This window comes from Solanum tuberosum, unplaced genomic scaffold, assembly GCF_000226075.1.
Source record: "Solanum tuberosum cultivar DM 1-3 516 R44 unplaced genomic scaffold, SolTub_3.0 scf00339, whole genome shotgun sequence".
Taxonomy (NCBI): domain Eukaryota; kingdom Viridiplantae; phylum Streptophyta; class Magnoliopsida; order Solanales; family Solanaceae; genus Solanum; species Solanum tuberosum.
In genome coordinates this window covers 579,025-597,932 of record NW_006239260.1, presented here as the reverse complement: position 1 = coordinate 597,932, position 18,908 = coordinate 579,025, and the positions used below count along the sequence as shown (strand labels likewise).

General features: G+C 37.7%; 1 protein-coding gene across 1 annotated transcript in view; it reads left to right on the top strand.

Annotated features, from left to right (window-relative positions):
- Nucleotides 1-18,665, top strand: part of LOC102582691 (uncharacterized) — a 22,567-nt gene extending 3,902 nt beyond the window's left edge. Inside the window, exons 3-13 of the mRNA XM_006360887.2 lie at nucleotides 4,528-5,212; nucleotides 6,139-6,237; nucleotides 7,399-7,576; nucleotides 8,543-10,281; nucleotides 11,074-11,286; nucleotides 12,038-14,281; nucleotides 15,036-15,145; nucleotides 15,759-16,158; nucleotides 16,277-16,594; nucleotides 16,966-17,223; nucleotides 17,619-18,665. Coding sequence (XP_006360949.1) covers nucleotides 4,528-5,212; nucleotides 6,139-6,237; nucleotides 7,399-7,576; nucleotides 8,543-10,281; nucleotides 11,074-11,286; nucleotides 12,038-14,281; nucleotides 15,036-15,145; nucleotides 15,759-16,158; nucleotides 16,277-16,594; nucleotides 16,966-17,223; nucleotides 17,619-18,566 — 7,192 coding nt within the window. The 3' untranslated portion in view covers nucleotides 18,567-18,665. The remainder of the gene's footprint in view (nucleotides 1-4,527; nucleotides 5,213-6,138; nucleotides 6,238-7,398; nucleotides 7,577-8,542; nucleotides 10,282-11,073; nucleotides 11,287-12,037; nucleotides 14,282-15,035; nucleotides 15,146-15,758; nucleotides 16,159-16,276; nucleotides 16,595-16,965; nucleotides 17,224-17,618) is intronic.
- Nucleotides 18,666-18,908: the final 243 nt, after the last annotated feature.

Genomic DNA, 18,908 nt, shown 5'->3' with positions numbered 1-18,908 from the left:
AGAAAAAAAAAGAAAGGGGGGGGGGGGGGGAACTAAAACAAAAAGAGACATCTGTTGTGTCTACCAGCTGCAAGCGATCCCATACCAAAAGAGATCAAGAATCTGGAGTTTCATGTTAAATTTGAAGAGGGAGAGCCAAGGAACAGAGGGAGAATATCATCCGTCAATAACCAATGAATCTGAAAATTTTCAACGGGAACGTGAGGGGGTAAACAGTGAAGAAAAAATGGGGTTAGCACGAAGAGCAATACAACAATGGAGGGCAGATATTTGTGTGTTAGTAGAGACTAAGCTAACTGAGAATGAGACACAAGTGTATAGACAATTATGGCAAAATAGGTGGATGGGGGAATGTCATTTGAATGCAATTGGAAGGAGTGGGGGGATAGTAGTGATGTGGGACAAGAGATACTGGAGAGGGGAGGTGGTAGCAGATGCAAACCAAAGCCTGACTGTCAAGTTTGAAGGCATCAACCAAGTGCTTACCTGGTTCCTTAGTGCAGTATATGCTTCTTGCGATACTGTTGCTAGGAGTGAACTATGGCAAGAGTTGATCAACATCAAGGAGGCTTGTAATGGACCATGGGTGTCTTGTAGTGACTGTAACGTCACAAGATACCCGAATGAAAGATCAGAAGGGAATAGAATAACAGGGGCCATGAATGAATTCACAGAGTGGATAAATGAGATGGAATTCATTGACCCTCCACTTTTGGGGGGTACCTACACTTGGAGAAGAGGAGACACTCACACATCAGTGTCCAGAATCGACAGATTTTTATATTCATCTCAATGGGATGAAATGTTCACTCAAATCAAACAGAATTTGCTGCCTAGATTAGGGTCTGACCATAATCCCATTATGCTTGATTGTGGGGACCTAAACTTTAAGAAGTCATACTTTAAATTCGAGCAATGGTGGGATGAGAGTAGATGGTTTTGCTGAGAAGATCAAGGAATGGTGGATGCCTTCAATGTGAACGGCACAGGATCTTACATCCTGGTCTCTAAATTAAGGATGCTGAAACAGAAGTTGAAAGAATGGAGAGTTACACATAGAAACAATTGGAAACAGAGGAAGGAGGAAATCCTTCAGCAGTTAGCAGACCTAGAAAAAACCCAAGAACTGAGATTGCTTTCAGAGGATGAACTTCTTCCAAAGGTTCACCTAGCTATGGTGTTTGAGAAGGTGGCTAAAGAAGAAGAAATAGCTTGGAGACAAAGATCTAGGATACAATGGCTCAAACAAGGTGATAAAAATACAAAAAAATTTCACAGGATTGCAACAGCCCACAAAAGGTACAACTCTATTGATACTTTATTGGTGGAGGGGAACTTAATTTCAGATCCAGAAGAGATTAAAAGAGAAATCACCAGTTTCTATAAGAAATTATACACGGAAACTGAACAGTGGATGCCTGATTTCAAGTTGCAAGGTCTGAATACTATTAGCGAAGAAGAAAGAGATTGGTTGCAGAGCCATTTTGAGGAGGCTGAGGTGCTGAAGTGCATCAAATCATGTGCTAGTGACAAGGCCCCAGGCCCTAATGGCTTCCCCATGAGTTTTTTCCAAAATTTCTGGGAAGTCTTGAAAAATGATGTTATGGAGGCAATCAATCAATTTCATGGGAGACATGAATTTGAGAGGAGTCTCAATGCCAACTATGTGGCCCTTATTCCAAAGAAGTCAGGGGTAGTCGAGCTGAAAGACTTCAGACCAATAAGTCTCATTGGAGGAATTTATAAAGTGTTTGCCAAGCTACTGGCAGAGAGAATGAAAAAGGTAATTGGCAAGCTAGTCAACAGACACTAGATGGCCTTCATCCAGGGTAGACAAATTCTAGATGCAGCCCTAATAGCAAGTGAATGTGTAGACTCAAGGATCAAAGGTGAAGCCCCAGGGATCATGTGTAAGCTTGATATTGAGAAGGCTTATGATCATGTGAATTGGAATTTTCTTGTCAATATTTTGAAACAAATGGGATTCGGAGAAAGGTGGTTGAAGTGGATAGAATTTTGTATTAAAACTGTTAGGTTCTCTATTTTGGTGAATGGAGAACCTGTTGGTTTTTGTCCCTCAGAAAGAGGATTGAGACAAGGTGATCCTCTTTCCGCTTTCCTCTTCATTTTAGCTATGGAAGGACTTAATAGTATGGTGAGGGTAGCCACTCAAAAGAACTGGCTAAAGGCTTCAAGGTGGGCAACCAAGCTGGAGAAGATGTGCAGATTTGCCATCTTCTCTATGTAGACGATACTTTGATCTTTTGTGAGGCCAAGGAAGAGCAGGTATGTTTTATCAGGATAATATTAATAGTTCTTGAGGCAGTTCAGGGCTTTCTGTGAACTGGAGGAAGAGCAGTATGTTTCAAGTTAAGGATGTAACTAATATTCAGTGCCTAGCAAATATTTTGAGCTGCAAAATAGAATATCTGCCTACTACATACCTGGGGATGCCACTAGGTAACAACCACAAAGAGTTAGAGATATGGGATGGAATAGTGGAGAAAACAGAGAAAAAATTAGCCATTTGGAAGACACAATATCTTTCCCTGGGAGGAAGAAATACATTGATCAATGCAGTTCTGGATGCCCTACCAACTTATGTTATGTCTCTATTCCCCCTACCTGCGTAAGTGGAGGAGAGATTGGATAAGTTGAGGAGGAATTTCCTCTGGTTGGGTAACAAGGAAGGAAAGGGTATTCATCTGGTCAAATGGCAAGCTGTGCAACTCAGTAAGAAATCTGGTGGGTTGGGTGTCAAGAATTTAGGGCTGCAAAATATATCTCTATTATCAAAATGGTTGTGGAGGTTTGGTAAAGAGGATCATGCTCTTTGGAAGAATGTTATCATTAGCAAATATGGACAGACTGAGCAATGGACAACCAATACTGTGACTAGCACATATGGGGTCTCAGTTTGGAGGACTATCAATAAATTTGTGGCCTAAATTGTCTGGGAGCATAGGCAACAAGGTGGGTGAAGGGACTAGAATTCTATTCTGGAAAGACAAATGGATCGGCCAGAACTCACTCATGGAGGATTTTCCAGATTTATTTTCTTTCTGTGGCAACCCTGAAGCATCTATTGCTGAGACCTGGACTAACCAAGGATGGAATATCATCTTTAGGAGGCTTCTAAATGACTGGGAGGTTGAGAGAGTTGCCAGCTTACTGCAAAGATTGAATGATTTCTCTTGTTTAAATACCAGCCCTGATACAATCAGATGGAAACATGATAGGGATGGGAAATTTTCAGTTGGAAGATTGTACAGAAGAAATTTATCCTCACAACCTGGGAACATCCCTGGACCTTGGAAACAATATGGAAATCTAATATTCCTACCAGATCAAGTGTTTCACATGGACGGTATGTAGAGAGCGTGTCTGACTCAGGAGAAACTGAAAAAGAGAGGTTTTGAGATTGTCTCAAGATGCTTCTTTTGCAAGGAAAAGGAGGAAACAAATAGTCATTTGTTTCTTCATTGTAGAGTGACTTCTCAGGTGTGGCATATGTTTCTTAATATCCTCCAAAAACCATGGGTGATGCCTGAGCATACAGCAGATCTTCTAACCTGCTGGATGAGGAGAGGTGGGAGTAAAAAACAGAAAAAATGGTGGAGCATAGTCCCTTCTTGCATATGGTGGTCTATCTAGAAGGAAAGAAATAATAGATGTTTTGAAATATTATTAATCCAATGCAGAAAGTAAAAGAAAATTGCATTAATACTTTATATCTTTGGTGTAAAGAAGAGGGTATAGATGAGGTAGAACAGCTAGTAGACTTCTTAGACTCTCTGTAATTATGATTACTTGCACTGTAATTTTTTTGATGGTTGACAGCATACCCACATTGCTGAGGAATACAACTTTATCTTGCTCAAAAAAAAAAAAATATAGGTAGAAGCTTATTTTTTTTCAAATAAAAGAAGGTTGAAGCTGAAACTGTTGACCACCACTAGAATGATGTGGGGCTCACCTGTGAAGGTTAGCCCAAAACTTCAAATGTAGGTCTTCTATGCTGTGAATACTGAAAAGAAACAGTAAGAGGGAAATGGTGAGTCTATCAACTTAATAAGTGGATAATTGTCTACTTATATAGTCTTGGGCAATTCTCACCTATGAGCAGTTGGTTGTCCTTTTTTTCCAGTGATTAATTTAGAAGTGAAATGACTAGAATATCAAGCAGCTTCCTCACTTGAGACCCTTATTCCCATCTTTTGAAGAAGTAGACACTTATCTTTGTCACCTATTATTATCACTTCATTGAGTCTTGGTATTGAATGTTTTGAGGAATGATAAAATATAGTTAATCTTTGTAAATGAAGAATGACTTTAGCATTTTCTTGTCTGCGGGGTTTAATATATGCTAGCTCAAGTTAAAATGTGCTTTTTATGCTTCTTCTACATCTGCTGCTGACTAGTTTCTGGACATGTAGTAGTTGATATGAAAGTGGCATTTGTGTTCTATATTCAACAGAATTTGATCATTGGTATTTACTCATGTATACTTCTTCCTTGCCCTTTCAGGATGCATATTGCATTTATCAAGAAAGCAAGACAGTTTGAAACTAGTCCTGTGAACAAATATCTTCGTACAGTGAAAAAAGAATCGAGCAAAAAAATCAGGAATCACGCTCTACTACCTGTAAAGGAGCAGCAGTTCGATGAGCATATTAGTACCATGTGTAAATGTATCAAAACATTTTCCTCAGCTGAGGAGGAGCTTTGTGGTAAACACATTAGGTTTATATCAGGTTCAGAATATGAGAACAGTGATGATGATCAGGATGAAAGTGCTTCACATAGCCAGAGCAAATTCCCAGTTGGAAATATCAAAAGCTCAGATAGACCAACCGCATATCCTTACCCATCAGCATCTGAAGAAATGATGCGGCTGGGTTTGAAAACTGAAGTTGAGATTAGTCCACACACCGCAAGTGGTAGTGATAAAAACAGTGAAGATATTGGGGAATTCAACAGAAAAAAAAAATATGATGGGGTTCAGAGTTCCCTGGCTTTACCTGAAAAAATACCCAAAAGATATATGGTTCAGTCAAAGCTTTTTACTAGCAGGAAAAAAAAGGAAAAGAAAGTTGATAAGATGTGGAATCAAGGCTCAGATGTTTCAAATGATTTCTCACTTGATGATGATTCAATTAAGATGTTCGTTAACACTTGGAAGGAGGCATGTCGGATCAACAGAGTGGATGAGGTATCATTTATGACTTCGCTTCTAATTTTCCTACAACAGATAATGAACTCGTACATTTATCTCTAGGAAATGACACTGTCTCAAATTAACTGGCTTGTATATTGGATTTTTGTTAAATTTGCCACTCCCCTAAGAAGAGAACTAATTCAAAATGAAGACTTACACAGGATTTACTACCAAAGAGGATTTACAGTATCCTTTTTATACCTAAAAAAGGTTCAAGTTCTTTGAGAAGTTAAACTAATAGATGCATTTGTATCTTCTTTCATTTGAGCACTATAAATCTTCATCTCTTTCTTGAGAAAGATTAATGTCTTATTGATACCTCACTTTCTTACTGCTGAAGGGCTATGTGCAGAGCAAAAAGCAAAATTTTGATTCCTTTCTGAACTTGTAGAGAATCTATGAGCTCGAATACTGATTCTGCATCATTTATAAATTCTTCTATACTCCAACAACTAATCAGAATTCAGAAGTGTACAGTTAAAACTTGATATTCTGAATAGAGTTGGCTTTATCTTCAAATACCTGGAATTACTTTCTCTTTGCAATTGTCCACCAAATGCAAGCAAAGATAGTTTTTTACCATTTTCCTGCCCCTTGGTTGTTCCTTTCTTGTGCTAGCACCTGAGCGAATCAGATATAGCTTGGCACTACCCTATGGCGTCCCTGCGTGTTTAGAAACAGCTGTCATAGCATGCAAGAACATTACCTTTCTCAAAACAAAAACAAAAAGTTGTCTTTTCTTTTCAAAACTTTATTCCTTCGCCTGCCTCTTGCAATATTCTGATGATTTTTTAAAAAACATTTTGTTTCTTTTGAGCACCTATTTGTGGTATTTGCATATTTGGCTTTACTTTTGATATTGGCAGTCTACCATTTTAAACACATGTTGATCGTCAGTCAATTTTTTCTTTCTATTTTAGGTCTTCCAGAGGATGCTTCAGTTCTATAAGGCAAGGAAGCGTGTTCAAGTTACAAGGATGTTTACATCATATCCATTTTGTGGGTTGCTTCATGTTGCTGTAAGTCTGCCGATCAGTTTGATATGTAATTTATTAGCCATAAGACATCTGAGGGACTTCTGCTTCATTTTGATTTACATGTACTTTCTTTTATTTAATGTGGCCATGTTTGAGCACTGAAATGACATTGGAAGATGTGGAGTTCCGTTTTCCAATCTTTGCTGTCAATCTAGTTTAATTCTTTAGGAGTTGCCTGACCCATCTGCCTTCAATGTGATGTTGCACGAGAAGACAGAAGGGAGAAAAAGGAGGAGAATAGAAAGAAGCAGGAGAGTGAGACAGAAGAACAAGAGCAAAACTGCGATATTTTTCTTTTGAAACGGTCAGTTCAATGTTGTTGATGAAAACAGGACTAAGATGGTGCTGTGTTGGTTACATTCAAAAATGAAATGTGAGTCCTCCTCTAAAGTGTAGGGAACCATCAGAATCTATGGTACATCATTTACAAGCTCCATCTTGCACCAAAACAAAAGAATAACTTTGCAGGCAGCTTTAATTTAAATCTTGTTAGCCCTTACCCGTTGCCCCGATGCATCTTCTTTCTTTCATTCTATATCCTCCATATACATGCTGTATGGTATTCCACGTCTTCTTTCATCTTCCTGTCTACTCTTCTTCCTTAACAAGATAGCAGTTATCATTTTTGGCATCTCCCATTTCACCCGCATAGTGTTCAAAACAAAATGCCATAATCTGGTGATTATGGAGCAATAGAAATTAAATGGTTGAGATATTCCTTCACATCTTCACACATTTAGCATCTGTTGCTTAGCTACATTCCATTTTTGCGAATTTCTTGTGTCAAGCAGAATTCATTCTCTTTTAAAATCATTGTATGCTTGTAGTCTGCAACTATTGCAAGTCAGAAAATGTATAAACCCACTCCCACTTCCTGCCTTTGATGCTTGTATTTTAGTTGTGTTGCTGTTTCAGTAATTTATATTTTGCCCTTTAGTTTTTCCTTGTTTTTGTTTCTAATAATTGTGATTTTACTTGATTTTGAACCGATGGTGTAGGAAAAATCTCTATGCATAACTTTTGGGTGTGTTGTATACTTGTAATAAATAAATAGTCGTCACTTTCTGTTATTCTATCAACTAGTTTCTGATCCAATATTTCTTACATATCTTTTGCTTATTTGATTGTAATATAACTTTGCAGGTTACATCTATTGAACGTGGAATGTGGGATAGTTTGTATGATAAGCTTCATACATTTCACCAATGTGGAGTGACCAAAGGAGGTAGTGAAAATCGTGCTGATTCCATAAGCATTGAAGTTGAGCCAGCTGAAAGGGATGCTACCAATCCGTCTGAGATCCTTCTGGTGTGCGAAAGTGGTGAGTTGTACACCATTGAGATTCTGCCTTTGCCAATGATAATGTGTTAAATTGACGAAACCAAAGATGGTGAAAACCAAAAATTTGAACTATGTAGAAACACTTTAGAGAGTAAGGGTATTGGGATAAGTAGAAGTAAGATTGAACACATGCACCGCAAGTTCAGTCAGCATGAGAAGAGCAAAGTTGAGGTGAAACTAGATGGGATTGCAGTGTCAAATTGCAAACAATTTAGATATCTAGGCTTGTTGTTTCAAGAAAATAGAATGATAAATGAAGTTGTTACTTATAGAATTAAAACCAGATGGTTGAAATGGAGTAGTGCCACCAGGGTGTTATGTGATAGACAGATGCCTACCATAGTGAAAGATAAGCTCTACGAAATAGTTATAACTTATAAGACCAACAATGGAATATGGTTGTGAGCGTTTGGCCTTTAAGTCACAACATATTCACAAGATGAGTGTTGCAGAGATGCGGATGCTAAGATGTATGTGTAGTTATTTAAGATAAAAAATGACCACATTTGCTAGAAGTTGCAAGTAGCATGCATTAAGGATGAATTGTGATAAGATTGCTTGAGATGGTTTAATCGTGTCCAGCGTCAACTTACAGATGCACTGGTACATAGGTGTTGTGAGAAATGAAGGAGAAAAGTACTATTGAATTATGTTGACTACATTATTACACTGAACCCTCCTATTCTTACTCTTCCCCTCTGGTGCATATAAGACATATGTAACGAGCTTGTTATAGATATAACTAATGTGAGGATTAATGACGGACTTGGTGTAACAAAACTTGTTTTTCCTCTGCTCTCTCAAAAATATGTTTTCCAACTCTTCATACTGCTAATTACATGATTATGTTTTTTAGCTCTGACTTAACACAAATATGCTTTTGGGGTTTCCTTTTTACATCATCTCCAAATCAATGCTTACTTTTCCATTGTTTATATTTACATAGGTATCACCATTGAGGACATACAGAGTAAACTTTCCACTTATTTGGTGGGTGATGATGCTGCCTTGTCTACTGCAAGTTCGTACCATGAGAAGTTCATCTTCCTGTTGAACAAGGTTTGCAAACTTGAATCTTGGTTGACAGAGCAGTTTTCTGTGAAGCATTTTGAGTTACTTGGTTATGGGAACATCTGGCTCTTCCTAGAGAAAAATATGCATCTGTTCAGTCATGCTTTACAAAGGATCTTCACAAATGACATGCATGAGAAGCCTCCTCCGGAACCTTCAATGCTTAATTGCCAGTTTGATCTATTGTTATCACAGGCTTCACAATGTTTATGGGAAAACGAAGAAGTAAACAAGCGAAAGATTTCTGAGTTACTAATGAGGCAATTCCCTTTAGTTTGTTTAAAAGTAGCTGGAAATGATTTAATGATAGATATAGAGGGTTCTGTGAAGGCAAAGAAAGGAAATATGACTTCAAAATCTGTTGTTTTCTCTGAAACATTGCTCAAGGAATCTGTGGGTAAAAATAATGAAAATATGTTAGAGAAAGCTGACTTGGAGAATGATGTAAGACATGCTGATTGTATAGCAATGTCCAAAGACGCCATGAAGGCCTTGGTCAAGGCTCCAATGTTGATAGATCTGAACTTGTGGTCTCATTGGGGCATGGTCTTTGCTCCTTCTCTTGGTTCTCTTGTGGGCTGGCTGTTGAATGAGGTAAATAGTGAAGAGCTGTTGTGTTTGGTAACTTCATGTGGGAAGGTTTTGCGTGTTGATCATTCAGCCACTATTGATTCTTTTGTAAATGTACTTCTGCAAGGCAATCCTTTTGATACGGCTGTCAGACTGTTATCATTGCTGGTTTTATATGGTGGTGAAAAAAGTGTTCCTAATTCGCTCTTAAAATGCCATGCGCGTCATGCATTTGAAGTTTTATTTAAAAATTATGAGAAAATGAAATCACATGACATCCAAGGCTCCCTCAATCATGCCACATTTCTGTGCAGACAGCTCATACATGATGAAACTACATCAACTATGAACAAGAAGTTGCTGAGGAGGGATAGGGTTGCTAGAATCGTGCCTTTGGCATCGAGGTTTATTCTAGACTGTCTGGGCTATCTGCCTGTTGAATTTTGCCATTTTGCTGCAGACATCTTGCTTACAGGGGTGAAGCCGTTTGTCAAAGATGCTCCTTCAGCTATCTTAGATGAATGTGAACGGATAGACCAGCGTCTTATGCTTCATCGAGTTGGAATGTCTCTGGGCATAGTGGAATGGGTTGAAGATAAACACAAATTGAGTGCCTGTTCTGACACGAACTTGTTTATGTCTTCTGGATCATCATGCTTGAAAGTCACAGACCTTGATTTCAGCAAAGACTCAACCTTAACGGAAAAAGTATCGAGCAAATGTCCCTTGTCTGCAAATGAGATTAGCCTCTCCCAAGATCCAACTCGGCAAAACGAAAATCGAGATGCCAGTTTCTCTGCAGGTGTTATATCTTATTATCCTTTTGATAATTTGGCTGACAGTGCTAAACAGCACTCATGTGAGCTTGAGAGTTCCGCTGCCAGAGTTATTGAATCTATTCAGCGAGAAGAGTTCGGTCTGCAGCCTGATCTTTCGCAAGTTGATAGTGCAATGTTGAATAAGCAACATGCTCGCTTGGGAAGAGCACTGCATTGTCTTTCGCAGGAGTTGTATTCTCAGGATTCACATTTTATCCTAGAGCTGGTATGCATACTCACTTTTAGTAATATCTGTTTAGTGTTTAGAAGTTCCTCAAAATCTCGTAGAGTGGCACTGGAAGAGGATTGGCGAAAGTTTGCACGGAGAAAGGTGGCAGAGGGTGGAGTATATAGGGAAATTCTGATACGGCTCCTATCATGGCCATATCCCAGTAGAGGAGAGTTAAACATTACCTATTAAATAATAAGACATAGTCCCCATAGGTGGTAAGAACATAAAAGATCCCATCCAACTCCCAAAGTGATCCCAGTAGAGGAGAGTTAAACATACCTATTAAATAATAAGACATAGTCCCCATAGGTGGTAAGAACATAAAAGATCCCATCCAACTCCCAAAGTGATCCCAGTAGAGGAGAGTTAAACATACCTATTAAATAATAAGACATAGTCCCCATAGGTGGTAAGAACATAAAAGATCCCATCCAACTCCCAAAGTGATATTGTAGGTAATCAGGAAATCAAGGATATTCTATTTGTCTAGCATGTAATCTACGATGTATTGAAGCTGATAACAGGGCTTCTAGTAAATGGAGGAATTGCGTACTGCCTGCTTGTATATATTGCTTACTGATATCAACTAAGAAAATCTAGGTTCAATTCTATGCCTTTAGCTTGTGCCGCTTTTGGGTAGGTACAATTGTGAGTATGAACTTACTGTTATGTGTTCTGTTATCACTGTAATATCTTTTGATATATAAAGATGGAATGATTTGTTCATTTTTTTCTGTCAAAAAGGATACAACTAATTGCTCTCTTAACAATGGCACATTGATTCAGGTTCAGAATGCCGATGATAATATCTACCTTGAGAATGTCGAACCCACTTTGACTTTCATTCTTCAGAACAAAGGCATTGTAGTTCTGAACAATGAACGTGGCTTTTCTGCTGATAACATCAGAGCACTCTGTGATGTTGGGAATTCTACTAAGAAAGGCCGTAATACTGGATATATTGGGAAGAAAGGCATCGGTTTCAAATCAGTGTTTCGGGTAATATGCACAAACATATGTGTGTGTGTATGTATATGTATAAGCAATGGTGTCTAAAACCCCATTTTGTTTGCAGTTAATGAAAATCTTGATCTTTATGGGTCGGACCTCAAACTATTAAGGGGTCGTTAAGTTGTTGATTAGAGTTATGCAGTTATTAGTAATGCAGAGTTTAGTTATTCATGTATTCGTTATTCCATCTTCTACCCCCATAAAATTATACATAAATTGACTCATGACTTTTTTTGATGTAGGATTGTAAAATGATAATCAAACACCGTACTTGGTGTGTTGAATTTTATATAAAGCAACTAAAAAACTACTACCAAACATGGTATTAGCTATGGTAGTTAAACATTTTGCTAGCTATGCTAGTTTTAATACATGAATAACTCTCTTCCTAACCAGCAACCAAACGACCCCTAAGTGCATTTGTTTTTTTAAGCTGTAACCACTTGTGTCTACATAGATTTGAATCATTCAGATTTTGAGAAGTCTTGATATTATTAAGAGGCTATTCAGTTACAGAATTTTCTGAATATGACCTTGCGCCCACCACCATTCTGTAGTATTTCATCAGCTCTTGATTGATTTCAATGCGTAGAATAGTTTTAAATTATTTTTAAAAAAAAATAGTTTTAAACTCTATTCTCTCTATCAGTTTTTTTGTGCAGTGTCTGAACTGAACCTTCTCCGTGCTTCGCCCTTAATAATATTCAGTATCCTTCTCTAGCTAAACTCTTTTTTACAGGTCACTGATGCTCCAGAAATTCATTCCAATGGCTTCCATATTAAGTTTGATATAAGCAATGGCCAGATAGGTTTTGTTTTGCCAACTGTTGTACCTCCTTGTGACATTGACTCCTATACCAGATTGGCCTCTTTAGATTCTGATTGCAATCATTGTAATACCTGCATAGTCCTTCCCTTTAGATCACGTCTCTTGGAAACGTCTGCCGTAGAGGACATTGTGGCTATGTTTTCTGATCTTCATCCATCCTTGCTACTTTTTCTTCACCATCTTCAGTGTATAAAATTTAGAAATATGCTAAGCGATTCTACTATTGTTATGAGGAAAGAAGTCGTGGGAAATGGTATCGTTAAGGTTTCCCTTGGAGAGGAGAAATTGACCTGGTTTGTGGCATCCAAGGAATTGCAAGCTCACATTATTCGTCCTGATATCTCAAAAACAGAAATTTCCATGGCGTTTACGTTGCAGGAAACACTTGATGGAAGCTACAACGCACATCTGAACCAACAGCCTGTTTTTGCTTTCCTTCCTCTGAGAAAGTACGGACTCAAGTTTATACTTCAGGGTGATTTCGTGCTGCCTTCATCTAGAGAAGAAGTTGATGGTGATAGTCCTTGGAACCAGTGGTTGTTGTCAGAGTTCCCTGGCTTGTTTGTTAGTGCAGAACGATCATTTTGCGATCTGCTATGTTTTAAGGATAATCCAGCGAAGGGTGTTACAGCTTATATGAGCTTTGTTCCCCTTGTAGGGGAGGTTCATGGTTTCTTTTCTAGTCTGCCTAGGATGATTCTTTCTAGATTACGCATGTCAAACTGCTTGATAGTAGAAAGTACGGAAACTGAGTGGGTTCCTCCATGCAAAGTTTTGAGAAATTGGACCCAGGAGGCCCGTAACCTTTTGCCTGATAGCTTGCTTCGCAAGCATCTGGGTGTTGGTTTCTTGCATAAAGATATAGTTCTACCAGATTTATTAGCCAGGGCTCTTGGAATTGAGGAGTATGGACTCAAAGTTCTACTGCAGGTTATTACTTCTTTATGCTCTTCAGTAGATGGTCTGACGTCCATGAGTTTGGGATGGTTATGTGCGTGGCTAAACTCTGTATATAAAGTATCGTCACATGGGAAAAACTCAGCAGGTTTTGAGACAGAAACGGATCTTATGAAGGACCTCAAAAAGATTCCGTTTATTCCCCTTTCAGATGGAAAATATGGATCATTGGATGAAGGTGCAATTTGGTTGTATGCTGATCAAATGGGTGCTACAACTAATGAGTATGCATCAGAAACTTTCCCAAGATTATACTTAATGATCAGAACCGTGAGTCCCACACTTCTTTCTGCTGCTGCTGCTCTTGGTACATCATGCTCTGATTCATCAATTGTAGATAATGTTACTAGGATTCTGTACAGAGTTGGTGTAAAACGGTTATCGGCACATCAAATAGTAAAGATGCATATTCTACCATTTATCTGCAGAGATCAAGTTGGACAAGGAACTAGAGAACTATTGACAGAGTATTATGCCTTCTTGATGTTCCACTTGCAATTGAGTTGCCCTGACTGTCAATCAGAAAAGGACCAAATTATCAGAGAAGTTCGTGATAATGCTTATATGTTGACAAATTTTGGTTGTAAACGTCCAATAGAGTTTCCTATCCATTTTAGCAAACAATTTGAAAATCCCGTTGATATGAGTAGATTAATCCAGGGATTAGATTTTGAATGGCATGAGATTGAGGATATCTTCTTAAAGCATCCAATCAACAAATTGTTATCTGGGGGTGTGTTAAAGTGGAGAAAGTTTTTCCAGGAAATTGGAATAACTGATTTTGTACGAGTTCTTCAGGTTGAGAAAAGTATTTCTGATGTATGCTCTGTTCCCATAGCAACATCTGATGAAGCTTTGAATTCCAAAGGATCAGTTGCGAGAGATTGGGTGTCTGATGAGTTTGCTGATTTGTTGTCACGATTATCTTCAACAGGTGACAAGGAAAAATGCAAGTACCTCTTGGAGGTACTTGATAGTTTGTGGGATGATAATTTCGCTGAAAAGGTTACTGGCTTTTATTTCAGTTCCACTGGAGAACGACAATTATTTGACTCTTCATTCACCAGAACCCTCCGTGATGTTCAATGGCTAGCATCAAGTATGGATAATGAGCTCCATTGTCCAAGGGAGTTATTCCATGATTGTGACGATGTGTGCTTAATTTTTGGTGACAACGCTCCTTATGTCATTCCAAAGGTATATTTAATCTTAATAAAGTTAACATTTCTGTGAAGAGTTTACACCTGTTAATATGGCTTGTCAACGATTTTTTCTACAAGAATCTATGGATCACATTTTATATTGTAGTAAAATAATGACGTGGTTGCTTTTTTCACACTTCATTTTGGTAAAGCAAACTAACACCCCTTTAACTGTGAAGTAGTTCTACTGTGGTTGGGAAGTGACTAAGGTCAGCTCAAATCCAATCTGGTTTTCCTATGTACTTATTTTAAGTTAGGTTGACTGGGGAGTTTTCACTTCACTATTTCATAGTTTGACTGGAGAGTTCTCACTATTTCAACCTTCGTTATGGTTTTAATTTTCCTGAGAACTGTATATCTGAGAACCCAGTGTGGGTTGGTTTGACTTTCAGGACATGCTAGAATTACTCTGCTTATAGCTTTTTTGTTTAAGATCAGTCTTGTTCTTGTACTTGTTCGAGCCAGCATGTGCTTTCTTGAAAAGACCGTTTCTTCTTTGTTGGCTTTGATATTCTTCTATCAATTAGCATTTGTAGCTTCTTCTTTTTTATGTACATGAATTTGTGTAGTAGCTTCATGATATTATTTTAGCTTCTTATGTCATCAAAAAAAAAAATATATTATTTTAGCTTCTTCCCTCTATAGGGAAGTACCAGAACTTATTTTTGGTTAGCTCTTTTTTATTGTGAACTTTATTGAAGTTTCTTTATGACTTCCCTTAAAGAGCTAATGCTTCTGTTGTGAAACAGGTGAGAAGCAAAAAGTTGTTAACAGCTCTTGGTTTGAAAACCCAAGTTACAGTTGATGATACTTTAGCGATTCTTAAAGTTTGGAGAGCTAAACTACCTGTGAGCGCTAGGTAATTGATCTTCCTTCTGCAGACATGTGTGAAAATAGCTAGATGGTTAATTTCTTCATTTATAAATTGGTTAATTTTTTCATTTATCTGAGGAAAAAGATGTTTATGGTTTCGGCAGTTCCTTTCTGTGGTTAAAATTAAGAATTAATTAATGCTCGAGTTAACCACGGTGCATCAATTACTCACATAATTTATTTATTTTTGAGAAGGTAACAACTTCATATATAATAGAAAGCCCTTAGCACAAAGACTGTTGAAAGAGCGATAACTAGTTTTTTGATGTTTTTGTTGTATAATATTTTTGTTTTGGACATTAATGACTAGTAAAAGTTGTTAAGATAGTTGCTTTGCTAGAGCCATGTTTATGCCTTTTCCCCATCATGACTGGTTATAATTTAGAAATAGATTAAGAACTGTTTTCAAATAAACTTGACGAAATGATCCAACTCAATAATTGTCAGGTACTGCCTAGCCATTTACATGTCCCCTTGTGGCATCTTTAACATCCTAAGAAGTAGAAACTTTTTGAAGTGTCAGCATTTCCTTCATTATGAGCTCCAATGTCTTATCATTATTCTAATGCTTCATACTCATCCATTGCCTACTTTTTCAGTTTATCACAAATGTCAAAATTCTACACTTTCATCTGGAGTAGGATGAACACTTCAGAGAAGAAGGTTATTGAAGAATTACGTAATGAACCTTTTGTGTTTGTCCCTTGTAAGTTGGTTGCTTCACATGAAGAAGTAGCACCTGGTGTTCTTTTGTCATCGAAAGAAGTCTTCTGGCGTGATTTAACTGGTTCCACAGACCAAGTGAAGATTGTCTGCCCAGAATATGATCCACATTCAGTTCAGCACCCTTTCACTAAAATGCTATGTAGTGTTTATCCATCCCTTCATGATTTTTTTGTGAAAGAATGTGGAGTGGATGAGTTTCCTCATTTCCATGGATACCTTCAAATATTGCTGCAGTTGTCGTCTACTGCTTTACCTTCACAAGCAGCTAAGAATGTAAGCTATCTTTCTGCTAAAACTTTCACTGTAATAGTTGATGAAGGATTCTGATGCTAATGAAACCATGTTCTGATTAATATCTTAGCTTTAGAATGGATTTGATACATGTTTTCAGGTCTTCCAAATATTTCTTAAGTGGGTTGACGAGCTAAATTCAGGATCTTTGAGATCTGAAGATATTGATTTCTTGAAGCAAGGTCTTTTGACAAAGGAATATCTAGTTCTTCCAACTGCAGAAGATAAATGGGTATCTCTGAACCCATCCTTTGGGCTCATCTGTTGGTGTGATGATGATAAGTTGAGGAAGGAATTTAAGTATTTTGATGATATTAAGTTTCTCTACTTTGGGAAACTCAATGACGAGGAAAAGGAGATTCTCAAAACAAAAGTTTCAATATTCTTGCGCAAATTGAATATTCCTTCTCTATCAGAGGTAAGCTAATTTCTGGTAGAAGTCCAGGATATGCTCTTTTATCTCCTTGTTTGCAGAGACTCAGCCATTCACTTCATTTGTCAATAAAATTTTATCTTTTGTTTGCATTTGCATTTATGGAGAAGTCATGTATTTTTGTCCACTTGCTAAATCGACAAAGCCTTGATTTTTCCTCCACGGTATTTCCTCAGCTTTAACTATCACTTCTAACTCCCTTGTCAGAAATTTTTATAGTCTGATTAATGAATCTGCTCCATTTCTTCAAGCTCCTTTAAAATCTGTTTTTTTTTCAGCAGGTTTTATCTTTTGTCCAGTTCGACCATAGATTATGGCCCATAACTTTAGATATCTAATAATTTGCTTTTTCACAGGTTGTAACACGTGAAGCTATATATTATGGTCCAACTGACTCTAGTTTTGTAGCTTCCGTGGTTAATTGGACTCTTCCGTTTGCTCAACGCTATATATATAGCAGTCATCCAGACAAGTATTTGCTACTTAGCCAGTCTGGATTTGAGAACCTGAAATATCTGCAGATTGTTGTTGTAGAAAAGCTGTTCTACAAGAATGTTATTAAAAGTTCCCATATTGCGTCCAAAAAGCGGTTTGAATGCAGTTCTCTGCTAGAGGTATTCTAATCACAACAGTATCTATTGGTTCTTGTATCTGTATAATGTTACATGCTTTAGGTGCTTCTGGAAAACCTTTTATTCTATTTAAATTTACTTTGAACTGTTTATAAAAAAGGCTTACCTCATCTACGGGTCAAATGTAAGACCGTTTTCTGTGTAGTACAAGGCCCTAAAACTTATGGCTATATTGCGGAGACTTTTAATTCTTGACTTACGTATCCGCTGTCTTTTTCTTGTTGTTCTTCCTTTTTGATATTTCGAAAACTTACAGGACATGCCGTAGTAGGTTTTTTCTTGTATAGTCTACTTGTAACTCTAACCGACATAGTGAAATTTTGTTCCTTATTGAAACAGAAAAATGTGTACATAATTTGCTTTTTACCCTGTGACAGGGAAAAATCTTGTATGCGACTCGAGAATCAGATTCTCACTCTATATTCATGGAACTTTCTCGTTTATTCTCTTTTGGAACTCCCGAATTGCACTTGGCAAACTTTCTTCACATGATCACCACTATGGCAGAATCAGGTTCCACTGAGGAGCAAACTGAGGATTTCATTATGAATAGCCAAAAAATGGCTAAGCTTCCTGCTGGTGAATCTGTTTGGTCACTTGCAAATGTTCCATTGTCCAAAGATGGTGAGATAGGGCTGATGAGTTCTTCTAGAACAGTTGATGAGAAAACCCCTATGAATTTCCAGAAGAGATCAGGAATCAGCTCAAACTGGCCCCCTTCAGACTGGAAAACTGCTCCTGGTAGTGCAGCAAAGTCACTGGCTGCCAGTGGTATCAAAATATTTGCACAGGCTCCAACTGAGATCACTAATGTGGAGAATGTGGACAATGATCGAGCATCAGCTGCAGCTACTGTGAAAATGACATTTGATCCTCCTCATTCCATGACTATACCACATGACTTGAATTATACTTCAGCAGATGTGGCACAAAGAGATCATCTGTATGTAGGCACAACTGACCCTCAACAGGCATTGTTAACTGGCAGACTCGGAGAATTTGTTGCTTTCAAGTACTTTGTGGGGAACCATGGTGAGCCTTTTGTGAAATGGGTCAATGAAACTAATGAAACAGGGCTTCCCTATGACCTTGTTGTGGGAGATGATGAATACATAGAAGTAAAGGCCACTAGAGCAACAGGAAAGGATTGGTTTCATATTACCTCGAGAGAATGGCAGTTTGCAGTTGAGAAAGGTGAATCTTTTAGCCTTGCCCATGTTGTGTTATCACCTGATAATACAGCAATGGTGACGGTATACAAAAACCCAGTCAGCCTCTGTCAGCTTGGTAAACTTCAGTTAGCTCTCACGATACACAAGTCGTGAAACTTTTTAAGATGTACATTTGGGTGATTAACTAATTCATCATATTTTAAAATTGACTTCGTAAGACTATCTTCAATTCTTTGAGGTGTCTTTTGGACATTTCAAGCTCAAGCATATTAGATTATCAAATAATTAAATTTAAAAAGACACTGTATTAACTTTAAAGACCTTCTAAACGGTAACAAAAACTATGGTTTAAAAGAAAGAAAAATGACATTAATATTTTTTTAAGGTATAGGTGGTTGAGGTAGGAATTGGTGGCATAAGGAAAAAAATTGATTTTTTTAAAAACATTTTTTTTTGGGAAAGGGCTGAGGGGAGGGGGCTGATAGGGGTGGGGTA